Genomic DNA, 23,021 nt, shown 5'->3' on the forward strand with positions numbered 1-23,021 from the left:
CTGCAGCTATTGCTTTAGGACAAAACAAGAGATTCTATTAACTCAGGACTTGGCCCAAGAAACCATACTCCTGCCTCAGATGCTTCTCAGCTCTGTGCTTATTGTCTCTGTCCCTGTTACTCTCAATTCTTTAGTCCCCAACTCCCACCCTGCAGATTCCCCAGGGTAACACTCACTCTCACGATAGGCTATCGGGTACGAGGGATTCCAGGAATTCCTGAAAATCTATCTGGAACTGGATAATGTTCCCAGTCACCTAAGCATGGCACTGTTTCAATCCTTCCAGTCTGGTCACTACTTAAACGAGACTGTGACAAAAGGTATGGTCAAGCAGATAGGACTGGGTTGGACCTCAGAAGAAAAGTCAAATTAATGTGGGTTTGGGAATGAGAGTTGACTTGAGTCACATGCTGTGGGACAGGTGGAGGGAGAGAAGTGGAGGGTAGTAAGGCTGGACCAGGAGCTAGAGGGAGGAAAGCTAAATGGGAGAGTGGGAACAGAGGAGAAGAGAAGAGCCAGACTGGAGGGAACCCTGACCTCAGATCTGCAGTACTTTTTTGTAACCAGATGTGGTGTGTCTCAGTGATGTCTCCTGCTACTTTTCCCTTCTGGAGGGCGGCCGGCCAGAAGACAAGCTAGAATGTGAGTTGCCATTCTGAACTGGGGGTGGGGGTGGGTAAAGGGAGAAAGAAGTGTTCCCTAGCCTCCCTCCCCTCATTCTTTCAGGAGTCATAAAGGCTGACAGGGCCAGACAAAGGTGGGGCCAGAGAATGAGCCCATTTCCTCTGTTCCCCCAGACTGCTGATACCTAATGCTATCCACCATAGTCACCCCCATTCCCATGTCTTGTACATTCCCATGTAGGTGGCCTGGGATGGTCTTGGGGTATGGAGTGTGTGCCACCAGATTCACCGAGGGTGGAATCCACGCTTGTTTTCCCTCCCTTTTTGTCTCCTTTCTAAGTCTCATCCCAAGCTCTAGGCTCTCTCTTCACCCAAAAGCTCTCTCCCTATCTCTGTTTCCCCTGTATTCTGGTATGAGTTCTTTGAATGTCTCTCACAAACTGACCCTGCCCCCCCCTAAAACACCCCACAGTCACCTTCAAGCTGTACGATACGGACAGAAATGGGATCCTGGACAGCTCAGTGAGTTGGGGAACCACTGGGTATGCTGGGCAAGGGAATATGTGTCCATTTGTCTGTGCCCTTCTGCCCCAACTCTTCCAGGGTTTTAGAAAACAGAGGAGGCTAGGGGGAGAGGTTGGGTCCTCTAGGACTAAATTTGGGATTAGGTCCCAAGCTTTTGACCCTCAAAGAGAAGGCTGAAGACAAAAATTGGTGGCCTGCCTTACAAACACAAACGCATTCATTTACTTGGCAGAGGCACCTGAGAATAGACATGGGTCTGGGGGTGGAATCCAGGAACACTGATTTCTGAAGAAGAGTTTGGATAGTGGTAGTGAGAGGGATATGGCTGTGGCTCTTACCCTCTTTGTCCCAGGAAGTGGAAAGACTCATCCTACAGATGATGCGAATGGCTGAATACCTGGATTGGGATGTGTCTGAGCTGAGGCCGGTAAGGCAGTTCTTCATATCCCTTCTTGCAGCTTCTTCCCCATGAATTCTGCATCTGCCTTACCCTGTTTCTGACAGGCAGCCTAGTTCCCCTGACTGATATGGCTGGGCTGGGTGTCCCAAAAGACAGTGGAGAGGTGTCAGTTCTGAGAAGCCACTCATACCAAAAGTCCCTTCCCACTCTCTGCTCAGATTCTTCAGGAGATGATGAAAGAGATCGACTATGATGGCAGTGGCTCTGTCTCCCTAGCTGAGTGGGTCCGAGCCGGGTCCACCACTGTGCCACTGCTAGTGCTGCTGGGTCTGGAGATGGTAAGTAGAAGAGATTTGCCAGGGTGGGGAAGACAGCTGCATTGGGTTGTGAGCACCAGGGTTGACCCTCCAAGGGCTTAGACATTCCCTAGCATCTGCTGTGCCCTCCCAGACTCTGAAGGATGATGGGCAGCACATGTGGAGACCCAAGAGGTTCCCCAGACCAGTCTACTGCAACGTGTGCGAATCGAGCATTGGTCTTGGCAAACAGGGCCTGAGCTGTAACCGTGAGTGATGGGACCTGGGAGTGTGGGAGAAGAGGGGCAGGCTGGCTATCTGTGGAAGCATGGCGCTCTGAACTGAAAGACATTTGGGTTTGAATCCTGGGCTCTGCCACACACTAGTTATGTGACCTTGAGAAAGCTACATAACTTCTCTAGGTCTTAGTTTCCTAAACTGAAAATGAGGTAATTGTGAGCATTAAATAAGTTGGTACAAGAAAAGTGCTTCACATGGTGCATACGTATACTATAAAATGCAATAAAAAGTAGCTATTAGTACTCTTGTTGCACCTGGGCCTCCCTTGCATCATCCAGCTCAGTTCCTGCCTGGCTCATGGATGGTGTGGGGACAGGCATGGGATAGCAGTTGCTCTTTTAGGAGGAAGAATGAGGAAAAGGCACAGGTCTTGGAGGTGAATCCCCACCCTAAACTTAATTCTTTGCCACACCCTCACAGCAAGGGATTGTATGTCTTATTCCAGTGAGTGATCCTTCCTCACCCCCAGGTAAGGAAGAAACAGGGGGAGGGGCTGCAGCTAAGGCTCTGACCTTCTTTCCTCTCCCTCAGTCTGTAAGTACACTGTTCACGACCAGTGTGCCATGAAGGCCCTGCCTTGTGAAGTCAGCACCTATGCCAAGTCACGGAAGGACATTGGTGTGAGTGACCTCATGACTCCCGACTTCACCAACCCCATCCTGGCCCTGCCTTTGGCCCGTGGCGGCCCTCAGCCCCTTCCTCACCCCGTCCCTGCTCAGACCCTCCCGGACAAGGGACTGCCTTTCTTCCCAAGGTCCAATCACATGTGTGGGTGCGAGGAGGCTGTGAGTCTGGGCGCTGCGATCGCTGTCAGAAAAAGATCCGGACCTTCCACAGTCTGACCGGGCTGCATTGTGTATGGTGCCACCTAGAGGTCAGTTTGGGAGCTGTCCCTCCAGGCTGTGCCTTAGGGCCCCTCCTGGAGCTGCCGTCTCTCCGGCCTGCCAGCCACATCTCCCTTACAGTCACAGCTGCACCTGTTCCCAGGGCTCTCTTTCCAGTCTAGACCCTCAGGTGGAGAGGCGGCAGGGTCCCCTCCATGATCTATGTGCTTTCAGATCCATGATGACTGCTTGAAAGCCGTGGGCCATGAGTGTGACTGTGGGCTGCTCCGGGATCACATCCTGCCCCCATCTTCCATCTATCCCAGTGTTCTGGTGAGACCCTCGGGCAGCAGCTGGGAGGGACAGGAGTGCCTCCCCGATTTCCCACACACATAGAATGCCATTTAGAACAGAGAGCCTATATTTTTAGGATTCAAGTCAGACTCATCTGTTTAGGAATTCACATGCGATCCAGCTTTCCTTCCCTCTGCTTTCCTCCCCTCTCAGGCCTCTGGACAGGATCGTAAAAATAGCAAAACAAGCCAGAAGACCATGGACGATATAAGTTTGAGCACCTCCGAGGCTCTGCGGGTACAGGGCTGTGGGGCTTCGGCTTCACGGTTGGGGGCAGTTTTTCACTCATGGCAAGGAATGAAGTGGGGAAGCCTGGGGGTGATTCTAGCTCTCTAGAAGCTCCACCCTGGTAGGGGAGGAAAGAGGGAGGGGAAAAACATTTGGTGGAATGCCAGTCTTCTGCCCCTGTCTCCAGGGGCGACCTTAACTCTAACAAAATCCTGCTTTCTTTAGCCTTATTTTCTTCCCCCAATGCAGATTGACCCTGTTGCTAACTCCCACCCACTTCTAGTCTTTGTCAATCCTAAGAGTGGCGGGAAGCAGGGGCAGAGGTGAGGAGAGATATACTGGGTCTTCTAAGATGGAGAGGGAGGGCCTATGGGGGCTTGGAGGGAGGAAGGGCATGTGTGTGTATGGAAAGGCATACCTTGAGGAGGACGTCAAGAGGGTAGGGGATGGCCGGGCACGGTGGCTCACGCCTGTAATCCTAGCACTCTGGGAGGCTGAGGCGGGTGGATCGCTCGAGGTCAGGAGTCCGAGGCCAACCTGAGCAAGAACGAGACCCCGTCTCTACTAAAAATAGAAAGAAATTATATGGACAGCTAAAAATATATATAGAAAAAAATTAGCCGGGCATGGTGGTGCATGCCTGTAGTCCCAGCTACTGGGGAGGCTGAGACAAGAAGGATTGCTTAAGCCCAGGAGTTTGAGGTTGCTGTGAGTTAGGCTGATGCCATGGCACTCTAGCCAGGGCAACAGAGCGAGACTCTGTCTCAAAAAAAAAAAGAGGGTGGGGTAGGCCAGGTGCGGTGGTTCACACCTATAACCCTGTCTCTACAAAAACTTTTTTTTAAAAATTAGCCAGGCATGGTGACATGTGCCTGTAGTCCCAGCTACGTGGGAGGCTGAGCCCAGGAGTTCGAGGTTGTAATGAGCTATGATCGCACCACTGCACTTCAGCCTGGGCAACAGGAGTGAGACCTTGTCTCAAAAACAAAAAAAGGAGGTGTGTGCTCGCTTCGGCAGCACATGTACTTAAATTGGAATGATACAGAGAATATTAGCATGGCCCCTGCACAAGGATGACACACAAATTCATGAAGCGTTCCATATTAAAAAAAAAAAAAAAAGAGGGTGGGATACAGAATATCGCCCTGCTCTTGCCCCCACCATGAGCTTTCCTTTTTCCCTCACACAGAGTGCTCTGGAAGTTCCAGTATATACTAAACCCTCGACAGGTGTTCAACCTCCTGAAGGATGGTGCTGAGGTGGGGTGAGTAGAGGTTAGGGGCTGTATCACAGTGTTTTTGTGGGTCTGTGTATCTGTATATGTCGGGAGAGAGCAGGGAGGTGTGCATGTTGGGATAAGAGGGCCAGAGGACAGCAAAAGGCCAGAATTCAGAATGGTTTTGTCCCTAGGGCCCCTGGGTATCCCATCCTCTGAGCTCTCCGGCCCATCTTTGCTCTGCGCTCAAAGGATGAAGATACCAGTTTTTCCCAAAAACTGAGGAGTGCCTATAACTCTCCTCATTGTCCTTTTCTCTGCCCTTAATAGGAACTTAAGTCTTTTGACAAAAAGGAAGAGGGTCATAAGAAGTAATCTGGCTGCCCAGGAGATGGGTAGCCTTGGTCTTGTTATCCTTCTTCATCCTTTCTCTCCCCTTTTGTCTCAGGCTTAGATTCTTCAAGGATGTTCCTGATAGCCGGATTTTGGTGTGTGGTGGAGATGGCACAGTAGGCTGGATTCTAGAGACCATTGGTCAGTGCAGGGAGAGGCTCCACCAAGGGGACTAGGGCAGTAATCTTGCCTAGCTAACTCCCTCCATCCTTCTCCTCACCTGCTTCCCCAGACAAAGCCAACTTGCCTGTTGTGCCTCCTGTTGCTGTGTTGCCCCTGGGCACTGGAAATGATCTGGCTCGTTGCCTAAGATGGGGAGGAGGTAAGTAGTTAGAAATTGTTTTGCTGGGGGCTAGGGAGAGTTGGGTAGCAAGGGAAAGGCACACAGAAGAATCTAGGCAGGTAGTATAGAAAGAGGGTTGGGAAAGAAGAGAGGCACAGACAGAAAAATTTTTTTCTTTTCTTTTTTTTTTTTTTTTTGGTAGAGACAGGGTCTTGCTCTTGTTCAGGCTAGCCTCGAACTCCCGGCCTCAAGAGATCCTCCCGCCTCAGCCTCCCAAAGTGCTAGGATTACAGGCATGAGCCACCAGGCCTGGCCAATTTTAGACATTTTGACATATTTCATGTCTTCATTGTATATTCTGCTAATGAGACTCTCATAGGAATTTTCTGCTAACTCAACCTGAATCATGACAATAAAGATATAAATACAGCACTAATGAAAATTTGTGTTGACATTGAATAAAGTCATAAGGTTTAAAGAGAGGGAATTGAAAGGCATATCACTGTGGGAGCTCTGTGGAGGATAGATCAGAGGAAGGAGACAGCGGGATAAGAAATTATCTGTGTTGCCATAGTCCAGGCAAAAGATGATGAACACAGAAGCCTGGGCAGCAGCAGTGGCAGTAATGAGGTCGAAGCCACAGCACTTGATAACTGATGGGTTATGGAGGAGGAGGTAGGGACAAGTCTAGGTTTGTGGACTGAGCAGATGGGGCTGCCATTGATTAAGATGGGAAATACAGGAGGGAGGCCAGTTTAAGGAAGAAAGATTCCATCTTGGACACATTGAGGTGTCAGTGGAGCAAGCAGATGGAGGTGTTGTGGTGGGTAGTTAGAAACAGATGTCAGGAATTTAAGAGAGAAGTCAGGGCTGGAGAGACGTGTTTGTCTACTCCTAGGTGGTAATTGACATTCTGAGAGCAGATGAGATTACCCAGGGAAAGAGGCAAGAGAAGGTAGACAAAGACAGCAGATCCTGGTAAACACCATATTGAACAGTTGAGCAGAAGAAGAGGAGTTATTAAAGAAGTGTCCCATTGCTGCTATAACATATTACCATAAACAGTAGCTTAAAGCAACACAAAATTCTTATAGTTCTGGATGTCAGAAGTCCAAAATGGGTCTCACTGGATCAAAATCAAGGTGTTGGCAGGGCTGTGTTCTTTGCTAGAGGCTCTAAGGGAGAATCCCTTGCCTTTTCCAGTTTCTGGAGGCTGCCTGCATTCCTTGGCTCAAGGCCCCTCTTCCAACCAGCAGTGTTATCTCTCCAACCTCTGCTTCTGTTGTCACATCTCCTTCTGTGACTCTTCTCTCCTGCCTTCCTCTTTCACTTATAAGGACCCCTGTGATTACTTTGGGACCATCCAGATAATTCAGGATAATCTCAAGATCCTTAAATTAATCACACCTGCAAAGTCTCCTTTTCCATGTAAGGTAACATATTCACAGGTTCTTGCTGGGTGGTGGGGAGACTATTATTCTGCCTACCACAAAGAATAAACAGGAACAGTCAGACTGTATCCTCCGTAACTGAAAGAGTGACATTTCAGAGGTAAGTGAGGAGTTTCAAGAGCTAAAATGAGGGCCCAGTGTGGTGGTTCACGCCTATAATCCTAGCACTTTGGGAAGCCAAAGTGGGAGGATCCCTTGAGGGCAGGAGTTCAAGACCAGCCTGGGCAACATAGTGAGACTTCATGTCTACAATGAATAAAAAAATTAGCCAATTGTGGTGGCACACACCTATAGTCCTAGCTACTCTGGAGGCAGGAGAATCGCCTGAGCCAAAGAGTTTGAGGTTGCATTGAGCTATGATGACACCACAGTACTCTAGCCTGGGCAACAGAGCGAGACCCTGTCTCAAACCAAAAAAAAGAGTTAAAATGAGAACTAAAGATATACTATTGGTTTTGGCAAGAGTCATTGTCAATGTTTTCCAAAAAGAGTTGCAGCAGGGGGCTGGATGTAGTGGCTCACGCCTATAATCCTAGCACTCTGGGAGGCTGAGGTGGGAGGATTGCTTGAGCTGGGAGGCCAAGGCAGGAGTATTGCTTGAGCTCAGGAGTTTGAGACCAGCTAAGCAAGAGTGAGACCCCTTCTCTACTAAAAATAGAAAAATTAGCCGGGCATGGTGGCGTGCGCCTGTTGTCCCAGCTCCTGGGGAGGCTGAAGTAGGAGGATAGCTTGAACCTAGGAGTTGGAGCTTGCAGTCAGCTAAGTTGACGCCAGCTAAGTTGCAGTCAGCTAAGTTGAGCTTGCAGTCAGCTAAGCTGCCTAGGGCGACAGAGTGAGAGTCTGTCTCAAAAGAAAAAAAAAGAAAGTTTCAGAGTTTTGGCAGAGTGGGATGGGTGAAAGGCAAAGTACAGTGGGTTGAACCATCAAGGGAATGTGAAGTAGTGGAGACTTATTTTTTAAATCTTTTTTTCTCCCCCTGACTGCAAAAACAATACATGCTGATGGTAAAAAAACAATTCAAACATTTCAGATATACATACCAAGAAAGAGAAAATTCCCTGTAATCTACTCCCTAAAGTTTCAAGAGCTATTTCTCCATGTTCTTCTTTCTAGACACCTACTAGTATGTAAACAATAATAAGATCGGCCGGGCGCGGTGGCTCACGCCTGTAATTCTAGCACTCTGGGAGGCCGAGGTGGGCGGATCGTTTGAGCTCAGGAGTTCGAGACCAGCCTGAGCAAGAGCGAGACCCCATCTCTACTAAAAATAGAAAGAAATTATATGGACAGATAAAAATATATATAAAAAAAAAAAAATTAGCCGGGCATGGTGGTGCATGCCTGTAGTCCCAGCTACTCAGGAGGCTGAGACGGGAGGATCGCTTGAGCTCAGGAGTTTGAGGTTGCTGTGAGCTAGGCTGACGCCACGGCACTCACTCTAGCCTGGACAACAGAGTGAGACTCTGTCTCAAAAAAAAAAAAAAAAACAAAACAAAACCAAAAAAAACAATAATAAGATCATTTTTAGATGTTTTGCTTCTTATTTTAACTTAAAAGTTCATATTGATTATCATTATATTTCAGTAAAGTTAGGTTGCCTCACTCTTTTTAGGACTGAATAGCATTCGATTGTGTGAATGTGTAACACTTTATTTAATCAGTCCCTTATTGATGGCTATCAGTGTAGCATTGAGTTTTTCACTATCACAAACCATGCTGCAGTGAACACCCTCACACATCTATCTGCACACAGATAAGAACATTTCTCTAGGAGAGATTTCTAAAAGTGGAATTGCTGGCTTAAAGAGTATGAACATTTTACTAGTTATTTTCTTTTTTGAAAATTACACAAAATAATCAGTGCGTTGTCACTGTAAAAGATTTAAAGACTTTTCACATACAGGTCTCCTCTTTCCTGTCCCCCATGAAATTCTATGTACCTTCTCAGAGATAAACATTGTTTCCTTTTTATACTCATTTTTCTGTTTTTACACACACATTTTACAGGCTCACATTTTAACAAACATAAATGGACTCATACTACACATCGTTTGGGGATTTTTTTTCTCACTGAGTATGCCTTGGAGATCTTTCCACGGTAGTACATAGAGATAGATTCCACTCTGTATACAATAGCTGCACAGTATTTCATAGTATGGATTTGCCATAATTTATATAACATTCCCCTATTGATGGACTTTTAGATCGTTTCCAATTTTTTACTATTTCCAAGAGTACCTCAACAAACATCTTTGCACATCCATCTCTGTGCACATGTGTTAGTTTCCATAGGAGAAATTCCTAAAAGTGGAATTACAGTGTCAAAGAGTTTTTTTAATAAAATTTGATAACATTTTGATAAACATTGCCAAATTGCCTTCCAAAAATGAGTTAGCAATTTATGGTCCAACTAACAGCAAATGAGAGTGCCAATTTATTAAACTGATTAACACTTGGTTTTCTCAATCTCCTTATACTTTGTCAATCTGATAGGTAACAGAAGGTTAACTGTTTTTTTTATTCTTTTAATTATTGGTAATATTGAGCATTTTTCATATGCATATTAACCATCTGAATTTTTTTTCTGTGATAGGCTTGTTTGTATTATTTGCCCATTTTTCTATTGGCTTTTTTAATACATTGATTTGTAAGCATTTTTTGAATGTCAGGAAAGTTAATCGGTTATATGTGCATTTTTTAGCAGTTTGCATTTTGTCTTTTTTTTTAAAAGACGTATGTTTATTTATTTAACCATACAGAAGTTTAAAGTTTTTGGTTTTGTCTTGTTTTGTTTTTGAGATGGGGTCTTGCTTTGTTGCCCAGGCTGGTCTCCAACTTCTGGGCTCAAGAGTTCCTCCCATGTAGCTGAGATTACAGGCCCTCACCACTGCACTTGGCAAGTCTTAAATTTTTTTTCCCCCATGGGGTAGATGCATGTGGACTTAAATTTTAATATAATTATATTTATTTATTCATCCATTCCTTTTTGGCTCCTAGTTTTGTACCCAATCAAAGATTATGAAAACATTCACTAATGTTTTCTTCTAGTACAAATTCTGCTTCATTTTTTTGCATTTGAATTCTTTTGATCCATCTTGAAATAATTTTGGTATATATAAGGAGTGACTTCTCCATCTAGCACTATTTATTGAAAAATCTATCTCTTGAAATGTCATCATATACTAAATTTCCACATATACTTCAGTCTATTTGGAGCACTCTATTCTTTAATATTGAATTCTTTATTCTATTCACTGTGCCAGTATAATACTTTTGCTTAATACTGTGTTCTATCTTGTGGAATGTGGAGAGAATGCAAGGTGGGGGTGGACATGAGACAGAGAGATTATCCCTATTTGTCACTCACCTTTTTTTAGCATTTTCCTGGATATTCTCTCCAATCTTCCAGATGAACTTTGGTGTCATTTTTATTTATTTATTCATTTATTTTATTTTATTTTATTTTTTTTTGAGACAGAGTCTCGCTTTGTTGCCCGGGCTAGAGTGAGTGCCGTGGCGTCAGCCTAGCTCACAGCAACCTCAAACTCCTGGGCTTAAGCAATCCTTCTTGTCTCAGCCTCCCCAGTAGCTGGGACTACAGGCATGCGCCACCATGCCCGGCTAATTTTTTTCTATATATATTTTTAGCTGTCCATATAATTTCTTTCTATTTTTAGTAGAGACAGGGTCTTGCTCTTGCTCAGGCTGGTCTTGAACTCCTGAGCTCAAAGGATCCTCCTGCCTCAGCCTCCCAGAGTGCTAGGATTACAGGCGTGAGCCACCGCGCCCGGCCTATTCATTTATTTTTTGAGACAATCATAGCTCACTGCAGCCTCCCACTCCTGGGCTTAAGCGAGCCTCCTCCATTAGCCTCCTGAGTAGTTGGGACTACAGGCATGTGACAACCATGCTAATTGTTTTCTATTTTTTGTAGAGACAGGGTTTCACTATATTGCTCAAACTGGTCTTGAACTCCTGGGCTCAAGTGATCCTCCCGCCTCGGCCTACCAAAGTGCTAAGATTACAAGCATGAGCCACTGTGCCTGGCTGGAGTCATTTTTAGATGTGCACACACATTGGAAACAGTCACCCTCCGCAACAGTTTGGAGAAAAGTGTCAGCAAGAGGCTGACCTAAGATTGGTCCACAGGAGCTGTGACTGAGCACCCTGCCTTTTCACAGGCAGGACCAGGGCACAGGATCCCTGGGAATTTGGGCAGCTGTGTGCTGAAAAGAGGTCTTTCTGGGAATGAGCACTCAGTGCTCACCTGTCTTCTCCATCCCTAGGGTATGAGGGACAGAATTTGGGGAAGATCCTCAAGGATTTAGAGATGAGCAAAGTGGTATATATGGATCGATGGTCCGTGGAGGTGATACCCCAACAAACTGAAGAAAAGAGTGACCCAGTCCCCTTTCAAATCATCAATAACTACTTCTCCATCGGTGTGGTCAGTGGAGTGGGGCTTGGGGAGAAAGGAGGAAGTGGGAGCTAAGCAGGCAGAGGCTGGTGGAGGGCAGAAAGGGAAGGTGGAGGTTAAGGGAACTGTGACACAGGGAAATTGGGAGTAAAACACGGTGATGTGAGTCACAACAAAAGAACTTGGGACATGCTGCTGCTTGACTGGGGGTGGGGGGTGAAAGGGAGAAAGGGGGAGAGGGAGAGAGGGAGCTCTGTACGGAGAGGTAAGGCAGGCCTCTGCTCTTACATACCCTGAACTCTCCAGGATGCCTCTATTGCTCACCGATTCCACATGATGCGAGAGAAATATCCCGAGAAGTTCAACAGCAGGTGAGGGAAAGGACAGGGGGGTGTGGGCATGCACAGTGTTAGGGACCAGGTTGTGACCGAGTTTGACTCAGAATGCTTAGATGGGCAGTGGCAACTCTAGGAAAGCCCCCAGCCAAAGCTACCCTGGTTCCCATGGGACTGGAGTTGTCACTTACCACCCCTGCAAGCTCTGTGTCACCTGTTCCCTCTCTACTGGGCCTTATGTTGGAGCTGATGCAGAATGAAGAACAAACTATGGTACTTTGAATTTGCCACATCTGAATCCATCTTCTCGACATGCAAAAAGCTGGAAGAGTCTTTGACAGTTGAGGTGCGTGTGGTAAGACCCAATCCTACGTCTTTTTCAGCTTCTTATATCCAAGTTTCTCCCTCCAGACACCCTTAGAACTTCCCATATTCTTGAGCCTATACTTTTATGACCACCCAGCTCTCCAACTCTGATTTTGCAAGTCCACAAGATACACTACTCCCTAGTTCCCTCCATCCCTTGCCCACCTCCAAATCCTGGCCTTCCTTGTCATCTGCTGAAGGAAGTGGTTATGCTATGAGGTGAGGATCTGTTCCTCCCCAACTGGGGCTGTGCCCCCCTCCCTTAGATCTGTGGAAAACCGCTGGATCTGAGCAACCTGTCCCTAGAAGGCATCGCAGTGCTGAACATCCCTAGCATGCACGGTGGCTCCAACCTCTGGGGTGATACCAGGAAACCCCATGGGGATAGCTATGGGATCAACCAGGCCTTAGGTGCTACAGCTAAAGTCATCACTGACCCTGATATCTTGAAAACCTGTGTACCAGGTGAGAAGAGCTGCCTTGGGAGCTGGGTGGGTGGGACTAAGGGAAGGTGTGACTCTCTTTGGGGACACCCTGCTTATGTTAAACCTATCTCTCTACCTCTCACCCCCAGACCTAAGCGACAAGCGACTGGAAGTAGTGGGGCTGGAGGGTGCAATTGAGATGGGGCAGATCTATACCAAGCTCAAGAGTGCTGGACATCGGCTGGCCAAGTGCTCTGAGATCACCTTCCAGTAAGGAAGACTCCAACCAGGGGCCTGAGGGAGGGAGTGGGCCAGGACAGCAGAAGTGTCATGGGAACGGTGGGGAGGGGCTTTACTAGCTCTTTCTCAGTGAAGAGGGTCTCAGAGCCAACCTGAGAAGTAGTGTTTTGGTATTCAATTGGTAAGGAAATTTCCATCAATCTTCCTTGGCCTTCCACAGCACCACAAAAACCCTCCCCATGCAAATTGATGGAGAACCCTGGATGCAGACACCCTGTACAGTGAGTATTGCCTACATTTGCCAAAAAACCCTCAGGCACCGTGGATCCTAAATCTCCAATCCATAGCTTCTTTACTTGCTGCATACCATTCCTCCCCAAACCCCTATTCCCCAGCCCCTGGCTTCCTTACCATGGCCTCTCCAGGAACCCAGTGATCCAACCCAAATCCCACAGATTTTCCCCCAAATCTCTGATGCTCCAGCCCCAAAGCACCAGGTCCTGCCTCTGAATGTGCTCCCTTCTCTTCCAGATCAAGATCACCCACAAGAACCAGATGCCCATGCTCATGGGCCCACCTCCCCGCTCCTCCAATTTCTTTGGCTTCTTGGGCTGAGGGGGACACCCTCAGCCTCCAAGCCAGCCTTGAACCCACCTCCCTGTCCCTGGACTGTACTCCCTAGGCTCTGTACATTGCTGCCACACACTCCTGCCAGCTCCGGGGAGTGTTCCTTCACCCTCACAGTATTTATTATCCTGCACCACCTCACTATTTCCTGCGCACACATGCAACACACACATACACACACACACCACAAGCCCATAGACTGAAAGTGCCTCATTTGAATAAAATGATTTTCTTTTTCCATTGGGATGTCTGTTAAGTAAGTGGCACACTTCCTTCTTTTACCCTTTCACTCCTTAAATGACATAGATTCTCCTGAGTAGCAAGAAAAAACAAAAACAAAAACAAAACAAAGAAACCAGGACTAGGTTCTGAGTATTTATTTCAGGTTATGGTAGTCTCCAAGGGAAGACTGGAGAAAATAAAGATGTTGCTGTCAACCCCAGGAAATCATGGCATCATATGAGAGTACTCAGACCTGCTGCCCACTGAGGAGTGGGCTGTTCTCACCAACGGGGCAAGTGCGAAAGACCTGGGGCAGACGCAGCCAGTGGGTGCTGCTGTGAGGCAGCTGGGGAATGGGGGGCGCTGAGCCCTGCTTTAGAAGTCTGCGCCTGATATTGGGAGAAGAAGGAGGAAGCTGGTTAGCAAAGGACAAAGGCAGGCTGCCTGTTCTTCTCCAAAGAAGGGGACATACCCCTATTCCATGTCTGCTTGGCCTTGATCCTAGCTCCCTCCCCTTCCCCTTACCTCCAGGGTTTATTCTCTTTTTTCTGTGGTAACCTCTGTCCATTCCCCTCTCACCCTAGAAGCTCCCCTGCTTTGAGGATATTGGCGCCCCAGGCCTGGGGATCTGCCCTTCTTGCAGGTGGAGAACTCAGTTCACCCAAACTGCTCCACTCTTAATATTATTGACAATAGTCATTAATATCATCAATTATTACACTTTTGCTTCAGAGCCAGGTGCTTTACTCACATTGTGTCTAATCTTTACAACAGCCCCACAGGGAAGATACTAGTTTTCCTACTTTTCAGAGGCTCAGAAAGGTTAAGCTACTTTCCCAATGCCCCACAGCAAGACTGCAGCCCACGTCTACCCAGCTGCCAAGCTTGGGCTCTTTCTTGGACACCATGCTTCCTCAAAGGGAGTGGTGGTTCCTTCTCCCCTTGAGGAAGAGTGAGTAATGGTAATGAGGGATAAGGGTGTCTGAGCTGGATGGTGGGGCCCTTACCTATATATCAGAAATGCAAGAACCAAAACAGTCAACACCAGCAAGACGCCCACAAAGACGGGAACCTGCCCAAAGCCTGCTTCTTGACCTGTGAGCAGAATCCCAGACACTGCATTAATCAGCGTCTGCTCCCTGCCAGCTGGCCTCTGCCCACGCCCCTTCTTCACCCTAGCTCTTGTCCAGGTACCTACCTGGCATGACAAGCTGGGTGCTGACCATTGCCAGGCTGTTGGCATCAACCAAAGACACATTGAGGCAGTAGGTCCCTGAGCCACCCTTCAGTACTTGGTGCAGAACCAGCTCGCAGGCTGGGCTGGGTGGCACAGGCTGGCACAGCCGCTGGGCAGGAGGCTGGCACCCTGGTGATGAGATGTCCATACAGGCTTCCTTGGGCAGCCTAAAAGAGGTATCAGCTTATATTGGGGGATCTGGGAAGGGACACTAGACACCAGAGAACCAATCAACAGTCAACCCAAGAGTTATCAGGGCAACCAGTGGTACACTCACCCGCCTTGGCAGGACACAGTCAGCTCAAATGCATCCCCTTCACTGGATGGTACAGCCTGCAGGATCTCAGCATTTTCAATACCCTCTGCAGAGTTGCATGATTATAAGTTGGGATTCCTCTACCAGGCCTCCTTAAAAGCCCATAGACAGGAAAGCCCTAGGGCTGTTCTACCAATCCCATCCTTGTGCCTTCAAAAGAGGACCCTGGCATTTGAATATTCTTCCTGTCCTTCTAGGTAAGTAATTCCTCCCAAGGTATGCTTCCACTGACCTGCCCTAGGCAGCACATACATCCCTCCATCAGCCCCCAAGGTAGGCAAGACTCACGGACAATGTCCAGGGTGAGGGAAAAGGAACCATATCGATACAGAACACAATCCAGGGGGACTTGTCTCTTCACCAGCCTCAAGGTGGCTGTATCATCCAGCAGGGGGCTCAGGGAACCTGGCAGGAGAGGATTGAGGAGGCAAGATCAAGACAGATGACTCACCCAGAGGCAGAGGCCAAGCAGGCATCTTTCCAGGTTGAGCCAGAACTACTGGATCCTGGAGTCACTGGTTTGGAATCAGATAAGATGTGGGAAATCTCATTTTATAGATAAAGAAACAGGTCCAGAAGAAGAAACTGACTGCTCCAGAGTCACACAGTTAGGGACAGAGTTGAAGTTTTAAAAAAAAATCCTCAAATGTGTACTATGCCCCTTACTGTGCCAGGTCCTGGACTAGACATTCAACATGTTAACTCTTTTAAACATCATTATCTCATTCTTCCCTTTTTGCTTTGGGATGGGAATCCAGGGGTGGAAAATGGGAGGATGGGGGTCTCAGAATCTAGGAAAAATTTCTGTGCATTTATACTTGAGCAGAAAATGACATATAAATATTATGCAAATGACCACAGTCTGTTCTCTGGCCTTCCCAATAGTTCTCAGTGGTAGAAAGAGCGCCAAATCCTAACCACTAGGCCACCAGGGAAGACACCCTCAGTGATGGAGAAGCAACAAGTTATCTCCTCATGGCCTAAGGGAAGACTCTGGTTTCCTGAACTCCAGATCTATTTTGTGTCATTAAGAAAGACTTGAGGGCTTTATAGCCAGGCCAGTGAGAACTCTGTGGGGACCATAGTGCTAAGCAGAGGACTAGGTGACATCTGGGTCCTGGGTAAGACTTTCAGAGTACAGCAATGACAAATATCCCACCTCAATGAACCTCACTCACACTGGTTCTCTTACCTGTGATACCTTCTGTAGGCATGATTGGGCTGGCATCTGGACCCTCAGGCTCAGGGGTGGGTAACTCTCCAGCTGTGGTCTCTACCAACTCTGTAGTTGTTACCTGTGCAACTGTGGTTCCAGAGGGCTCTACAGTTGACACCTCTGCAGGTGTTGTGCCTGTAGCCTCTGTAGTTGACATCTCTGCAAATGTGGTACCTGTCACCTCTGAGGTTGGCAACTGCTCAAGTGTTGTACCTGTGCCCTCTGCAGTTGGCACTGGCACAGGTGTAGTACCTATGACTTCTGTGGTTGGCACCCACGGAGCTGTGGTTCCAGGGGGCTCTGTAGTTGGCATCTGACCAGGTGTAGTACCTATGACTTCTGCAGTAGGCACTTGACCAGCTGTGGTGCCAGGGGCTTCTGCAGTTGGCATATGCCCATCGGTGGTGCCTGGAACTGGGGAGGAGCTACAGGAGGTGAGAGGAATGGCAGCCTGCAGGACCACATGGGCAGTGACTAGGCCAGGCTCCAGGTAAGTGTGAGTGACCACAAGAGCCCGAGAGATCAGGGTCCCTGTACTGTCTCCAAAATCCCAGGTATAGGAGAGGTCAGCCCCAGCCAAATAACCACTGGGGTCATGGAGCTGGAGGGCAAAGGTCAGAGGTTGATTTTTCAGGAAGTGCTTGTTTCCTCCATCCAAGGCCTGTAGCTGGGACACACTCACGGAGAAAGGCACCTGGTCTGGGGTTGGAGACAGAAAAGATGTGAGCCCAGCCTGGGCCACAGCTTCTCTTTTCACAGCCACATTCTCTAACCCCAAGCCGACTGCCCAGCGGCCTTTTACTGGCTCTAAGCCCCACATTTCTCTGCCCAGGTCTTCCTGAGGCTGCCCCTTTAGGGTCACACACATTTCCCCTTCCCCTTTCCAGTCCAGCCAAGCCTCCCCACCTTCTCCCCATCTATAACTAGCCTTGCCTCTTCCTAAACCCTTACCAGTAATGGTGAAGGCTGAGCTGGAGTGAGCAAGGGGCACGTAGCTCCGGGGCCCTCGGCGGTGGTAGACAGTTACTTCCATGGTGTGTGTGCCCAGCATTGCCTTGCCTGTCCCAATGCTCAGCGCAGACACTGGGCCCCCTAGAACTTGCCAGTATTGGCCTGAGGTTTTTGAAATGAAAAGCAGGGAGGATGAGGTTACTGGTCAAAGAGGACTGAGGGACAGGATTAGAAACAGGACACTAGAGTAGAGAGGTCAGGAGGTCTATTGAGGATGATTATTTCTGAGGGTGTTTGGAAGGCTGTGGTATGAGGGGCTGCAGAGAAGGGGTCTTAATGGGGGGGGTTCTGTGGAGTGGGACTACAGTTGGAAAAGGGCTACCAGACAGAATTCTGACAGAGAGTTGAAGGGGGCTATGTGCTATGAAAGAGGAAGGAGCCAAGGGGAAAATGAAGATAAAGGAAAATCACAGAAGTTAACAGGTGAAGCCAAAAAGAAAGGTGATCAGGTATGAAGAGGTAAATACAAGTGTGGATGACAGGCCAGAGAAGGGAGTCCCTCACCCCAGGTCTTCCAGACATAAATAAAACTTCTCCTCCGAGACCAAGGGCCAGATGGGCAGGGTTCACCATCAGGGAAGACGCAGGTATCATCAGGTTCTTGAGGATACACTGGCTGTCCTCCCCATACCTGGCTCCCTGAAAGGCAAATACAGAGTCACACTCAAACCCTGGCATTCTTTATTATGCACCAAAACCTCTAAAATTTCTCCTAGAGGATTAGAGAGGGGCTCTGGGAATACTCCCTACCTAGACAGTACATTCTCCATGGTATAACCCATTTGGGGTGGTAGTTGGGGGTGTGGAAACTACAATTTAAGATTCGTATGTATATATTAATACTTATATAGGAAAAAGATTGGAAGGTCATATATCAAAATGTTAGTGATTTGCTCTAGCTAGTGGGATAAAAATAAAAATAACAGCACTAGATAACATTTATTGAGGCTTTGCTGTAGGCTAGAGCAGACCTTATGTTAAGTACCTTATATATTATCACTGTTTTGCTTTTGTTTTTGTCTTTTTTTTTTTTTTTTCTTTGAGACAGGGTCTCGCTCTGCTGTCTGGCTAGAGTGCAGTGGCATCATCATAGCTAACCGCAACCTCAAACTCCTGGGCTTGAGCAATCCTCCTACCTAAACCTCCTGAGTAGCTGGGATTTCAGGCATGCACCACCACACCCAGCTAATTTTTCTATTTTTTTTGTAGACATAGGGTCTCACTGTGTTGCTCAGGCTGGTCTCAAACTCCTAGGCTCAAGCGATCCTCCCACCTCAGCCACCCTAAGTGCTGGGATTACAGGCATAAGCAACTGCACCTGGCCATTACCACATTTTAATCCTTACAACAATCCCTTTATGCTTTGGAAATAGAAGCAAAAAACAATCAAGTAACTTGCCCAGGATCATGTACCAGTGACAAGTTTAAACCTAGGTCTGTCCAGCTTCTGTGTCCACTGGATTCCACTGTCCTCCATTTTAAGGACTGTAATTTTCTTTTTTTTTTTTTTTGTTGAGACAGAGTCTCACTTTGTTGCCCAGGCTAGAGTGAGTGCTGTGGCATCAGCTTAGTTCACAGCAACCTCAGACTCGTTGGCTTAAGCGATCCTACTGCCTCAGCCTCCCGAGTAGCTGGGACTACAGGCATGCGCCACTATGCCCGGCTAATTTTTTCTATATAGATTTTTAGTTGTCCATATAATGTCTTTCTATTTTTAGTAGAGACGGGGTCTCGCTCTTGCTCAGGCTGGTCTCGAACTCCTGACCTCGAGCCATCCACCTGCCTCGGCCTCCCAGAGTGCTAGGATTACAGGCGTGAGCCACCGCGCCCAGCCTATAATTTTCTTTTCTTTTTGTTTTATCTGTGTTTTCTAATTTTACTACAATGAGTACATATTACATACATAACTTGCTGAAAAAAAGTGGAGGGGGAAGGGGGCATTCCCTGAGCTCACTAGGGATACCGGGGACTTGAGCCCCAGGTATAAGGGCCTAGAGTAGACAGGTACTCACCATTGATGATGGTGTTGTTGGCCCAAATTACCTGCCCATCTGGCAGTACCTTTTGGCTTCCAGGGAAGTGCAGGGAAATAGAGAAGGAAGCATTTGCACCAACCAGTGTAGGTCCATCATTACTGACCTTCAGGGACACTTCACCACCTGGGAAGGGAAGCTGCATTAGCTGGGATTCCTTGGCTTCCCCTCCCACATTGTTTCCCCTCCCTATCTTCCCAAACTACATTCAACCCAGTTCTTCTTGCTCTTCTCCCCATCCCATTCCCACCATGCCTTCCCTTGGAACTTCTAAGTTCCCACCTCTCCAGCAGTCAAGTCCCTGGACTTCTGTCCACTCTGGATATAGCTTCCTATTCCAGGCTTTAGTTCTGAGCTGCCTTGAGACACCAAGCCAGTCCTGATCTCTGGGTCCTGAAAGAAATGTGTCATGAGGGTCCTAGGATCCTCACTCAGTCTCTTCTCAGGGAATAATACTCTCTCCCATATCACTCCATTCACTCTCACATTCAAAATGCATTTTAATTTACTGAATACCCACCAGGTACCACTGTTCTAGGTACAAAGGACTTAAGAAATGCATAAGATATGGCTCTGAAGGGATTCAAGGTGAAGTATAGGAAATAGACAATACATGTCTTTTTTTTTTTTTTTTTTTTTTTTTTTGAGACAGAGTCTCACTTTGTTGCCCGGGCTAGAGTGAGTGCCATGGCGTCAGCCTAGCTCACAGCAACCTCAAACTCCTGGGCTCAAGCGATCCTACTGCCTCAGCCTCCTGGGTAGCTGGGACTACAGGCACGCGCCACCATGCCTGGCTAATTTTTTCTATATATATTTTAGTTGTCCATATAATTTCTTTCTATTTTTAGTAGAGACGGGGGTCTCACTCTTGCTCAGGCTGGTCTCGAACTCCTGACCTTGAGCGATCCACCCGCCTCGGCCTCCCAGAGTGCTAGGATTACAGGCGTGAGCCACCGTGCCCGGCCGACAATACATGTCTTGAATTAAATTATTATAATTCAAGACACTCTTTAATATGTGCCATAACAGACATACAGGTAGTACAACAAAATAACAGACTAAATAGATTAGTTCCATTCTAGCTGATTGGGAGAGACTCCAACGGGGAGTTACCCTAGGACCAGCATGAGCAAATGCATGTAGACATGGAAGGACATGGCATGTTAGGGGGATTCTAACAGTGTGGTTAATGCACACTGTGAGAAATGAGGCTGAGAAGATGGGTTGGGGACTTTGAGTGCCAGGTTAAGGATCTTGTAAGGCAACGCCACCTCTGATAGTTTTTTGTTTCATTTTGTTTTAAATTAACTTATAATTCACATACCACAAAATTTGCCCATCAGAAGCTTTTGAATATGATCAAATTTATGTTTTAGAAAGATCACTATGGCAAGCAGTGAGGAGGATGGATTAGAAGCAGGCAGAGATTGAAGGTAGGAATGGAGAAGCTAAAATTATTAACTGACTGAGAGAGGTCTAAGGGGAAAAAAAGGATATGATGGACCTCCATATGCCCTTACCCAGATCAAACAACTATCAACATTTTGCCACATTTGCTTTATCTGTCCTTCTTGGTTGTTGCTTTTGGTTTAAGGGGTAGGGGGTGGAGTTGGTTAAAGTATTTAGAAACAACTCCCAGACATCTTGTTTTTTTTTAATTTTTATTTATTTATTTTTCTTTTGTGAGACAGAGTCTCACTCTGTTGCCCTGAGTAGAGTCCCCTGTGTCAGCCTAGCTCATAGCAACCTCAAACTTCTGGGCTCAAGCGGTCCTCCTGCCTCAGCCTCCTGAGTAGCGCCTGGCTAATTTTTCTATCTTTAGTAGAGATGGGGTCTCACTCTTGCTCAGGCTGGTCTCGAACTCCTGAGCTCAAGCAGTCCTCCCACCTCAGCCTCCCAGAGTGCTAGGATTACAGGCATGGGCCACCACACCTGGCCCATCTTGTTATTTTAACCCTACAAATTCAGCATGTATCTGTAAAAAATATGAATATTTTCTTGCATAAGCACAATGTCATTTCACACTAGACAAAATTATCAAACTCAGTCCATATAAAATTTCATAAGCATCTAGAAAAATGTCTTCTTATAATTTTTAAAATCAGGATCCAAAATGTAAGCACAATCTTTTAAGAGCCTCGGGTGGGTGAGTGTGAACAGACTGTTTCCAGAATACATTACGGAATATAGTAAAAGAAAAAGACTTGAAACTGCAGCACAATGAGGGAGTCAGATTAAGGAGACCTTCCTAGAAGTCTATGAGACCAGGGATATAGATAGAAAGGGAGACTGGGATAGGATGTATGTATTTCATATATCCTCACCGCCTGTCAACTGTGTGCTGGAAACCTAGTTGATGCTGCTGGGAAAGGAGTTGGAATCGTCTCATTGAGCATCCCATCACTAGAGCAAGAGAAGTCATAAGATGCCCCAATCTTTCTCCACTTCCAACCCTCCCTCTTCAAAGCAGCACATGACATTCCAGACCCTCTCACTACCACCACCCCTGCCCCCGCCCCTTGCTCCTTGTCACGAGGCCCCAATCCCCCAGAGCCCTTTCATGTGATGCTCAGCTGAGACCCCTCTGCCTGTCTCTCCCAGGCCCAGAACAAAAGGACTGGGCTGTGTTCACCCATCTATATCCCAAGGGGGGAAAGTGGTATCTCCTTAGCCTTCTTATCCAATACCACATTCTCTTACTCCCCACTTTAAATTCCATACCTCAAGTGCCTGAGACATAACCTAAAATCGTCTCCCACCCATTTCACCCTTTTGGAGTCCCTGCTTCAGCTCACTGCCAAGGGGGCATCAGAATTAGTGCCACAAAGACCTACTATCCTTCTGCCTCTCCAAATATGTGAGATTATTTCCAGGCTCAATCCCAAATCTCCATGTACGGAAGGAGCTCAGATGTCCACATCCTCACTGAATCAAATGGGTGGGAGAAGCCTGAATTTTTGCTGGTACCTCCCATTAGGAGGGGAAAAACCAGGGTAGGTGTCCATCCCCAAATTCACACCTTCTCACCGTCCACATACCCACACTCACCTTCTGTAGTCCCTACAGCCAGCAAAGCACTCATCACAGCCAAACATAAAAGGCACCTTCTCAGCACCAGACCCATCCTGTTCTTCTCTCCAACAACCAAAGTCACTAGGGGGCTGGGATAAGCTCCTATATAACAAAGGGGTGCTCATTTGCATAGCCCTTCCTCTTCTCCCTCCAGGGGAGGCCTGGGAGGGCCCGTAGGACAGGAAAGAGGAAGAACTGACAAGAAGAATTGGATCCTTGGACGTTCCTTTCCCATCTCACTACTCAATGTCAGTTTCTGGTTTCACTGGGTCACTCTCATCTTGACACACTCCATTCCCCGGGAAAGAGTTGACTGAAAGACAGCTATGGAACGCATACCAGACACATGCAGTTCATCGTGGGAGAGTGAATTAATCAAGCCGGGAACTTATTAAAAAGACAGAAACAGAACTTGCATCCAAAACCAGAGAGAGACAGCATTGGAGTAGGCTGAGAGGCTGAGGCAACACTTCTCAGAGGTCGGGGAATCCTTTACAATGAGACTCCCTGGGCCAGGTGGAATTTAATCTTAGGTAAGTACCCATTTTCCCCAGGGGTGGTGGTGAAAATAGAGTTAGAGATCAGGGAACTCCTGCAGACTAGAGACACGG

At 47.3% G+C, this 23,021-nt stretch overlaps 2 protein-coding genes and 1 non-coding gene across 21 annotated transcripts in view; 2 read left to right on the forward strand and 1 right to left on the reverse strand.

The window, feature by feature from the left end:
• The window catches only part of DGKA (diacylglycerol kinase alpha), a 23,116-nt gene extending 9,557 nt beyond the window's left edge, over positions 1-13,559 (forward strand). For 6 of the 15 annotated variants that reach the window (XM_069491771.1, XM_069491775.1, XM_069491776.1 and 3 more), the window contains exons 4-24: positions 188-320; positions 568-642; positions 1,096-1,145; positions 1,501-1,575; positions 1,767-1,886; positions 1,999-2,113; positions 2,676-2,764; positions 2,899-3,018; positions 3,203-3,301; positions 3,476-3,559; positions 3,800-3,873; positions 4,740-4,814; positions 5,215-5,300; positions 5,392-5,481; positions 11,180-11,340; positions 11,617-11,681; positions 11,901-11,991; positions 12,278-12,476; positions 12,586-12,706; positions 12,897-12,957; positions 13,208-13,559. In XM_069491771.1, coding sequence (XP_069347872.1) covers positions 188-320; positions 568-642; positions 1,096-1,145; positions 1,501-1,575; positions 1,767-1,886; positions 1,999-2,113; positions 2,676-2,764; positions 2,899-3,018; positions 3,203-3,301; positions 3,476-3,559; positions 3,800-3,873; positions 4,740-4,814; positions 5,215-5,300; positions 5,392-5,481; positions 11,180-11,340; positions 11,617-11,681; positions 11,901-11,991; positions 12,278-12,476; positions 12,586-12,706; positions 12,897-12,957; positions 13,208-13,291 — 2,067 coding nt within the window. In that variant the 3' untranslated portion in view covers positions 13,292-13,559. Of the gene's footprint in view, positions 1-187; positions 321-567; positions 643-1,095; positions 1,146-1,500; positions 1,576-1,766; positions 1,887-1,998; positions 2,114-2,675; positions 2,765-2,898; positions 3,019-3,202; positions 3,302-3,475; positions 3,560-3,799; positions 3,874-4,739; positions 4,815-5,214; positions 5,301-5,391; positions 5,482-11,179; positions 11,341-11,616; positions 11,682-11,900; positions 12,001-12,277; positions 12,477-12,585; positions 12,707-12,896; positions 12,958-13,207 lie in introns of all 15 variants that reach the window. The other 9 variants (XM_069491780.1, XM_069491779.1, XM_069491781.1 and 6 more) reach the window with 5 other exon arrangements.
• LOC138397682 (U6 spliceosomal RNA) lies at positions 4,552-4,658 on the forward strand. The gene has a single exon (XR_011235814.1). It is a non-coding gene; the product is annotated as a U6 spliceosomal RNA (small nuclear RNA).
• A 107-nt stretch (positions 13,560-13,666) lies between the features above and the next one.
• PMEL (premelanosome protein) lies at positions 13,667-22,510 on the reverse strand. Of its 5 annotated transcripts, none has more exons than XM_069490207.1 (12): positions 22,387-22,510; positions 19,621-19,731; positions 19,318-19,464; positions 17,810-17,944; positions 17,246-17,407; positions 16,508-16,993; positions 16,271-16,381; positions 15,367-15,483; positions 15,040-15,124; positions 14,724-14,929; positions 14,533-14,620; positions 13,667-13,914 (listed from the first exon to the last, which is right to left on the reverse strand). In XM_069490207.1, the coding sequence occupies exons 1-12, from the start codon at positions 22,460-22,462 to the stop codon at positions 13,773-13,775; spliced, it is 1,866 nt and encodes a 621-aa protein (XP_069346308.1). In that variant the 5' UTR covers positions 22,463-22,510; the 3' UTR covers positions 13,667-13,772. The 5 variants fall into 5 exon arrangements, with proteins under 5 accessions (XP_069346308.1, XP_069346307.1, XP_069346306.1 ...); XM_069490206.1 differs by having other exon boundaries at positions 14,533-14,641; XM_069490205.1 differs by having other exon boundaries at positions 14,533-14,641; positions 16,271-16,993.
• Positions 22,511-23,021: the final 511 nt, after the last annotated feature.

The sequence above is a fragment of the Eulemur rufifrons genome, chromosome 16, assembly GCF_041146395.1.
Source record: "Eulemur rufifrons isolate Redbay chromosome 16, OSU_ERuf_1, whole genome shotgun sequence".
In the NCBI taxonomy this organism is placed as follows: domain Eukaryota; kingdom Metazoa; phylum Chordata; class Mammalia; order Primates; family Lemuridae; genus Eulemur; species Eulemur rufifrons.

Excerpts from the sequence above, each read along its gene's own strand:
- PMEL (XM_069490205.1), bottom strand. The coding sequence starts at position 22,462 with ATGGGTCTGGTGCTGAGAAGGTGCCTTTTATGTTTGGCTGTGATGAGT. Across the intron at positions 14,930-15,039 it reads ACTGTGTCCTGCCAAGGCGG|GCTGCCCAAGGAAGCCTGTA; the intron begins GTGAGTGTACCA and ends TACCTCTTTTAG. Across the intron at positions 13,915-14,532 it reads CTTGCATTTCTGATATATAG|GCGCAGACTTCTAAAGCAGG; the intron begins GTAAGGGCCCCA and ends TCCCAATATCAG.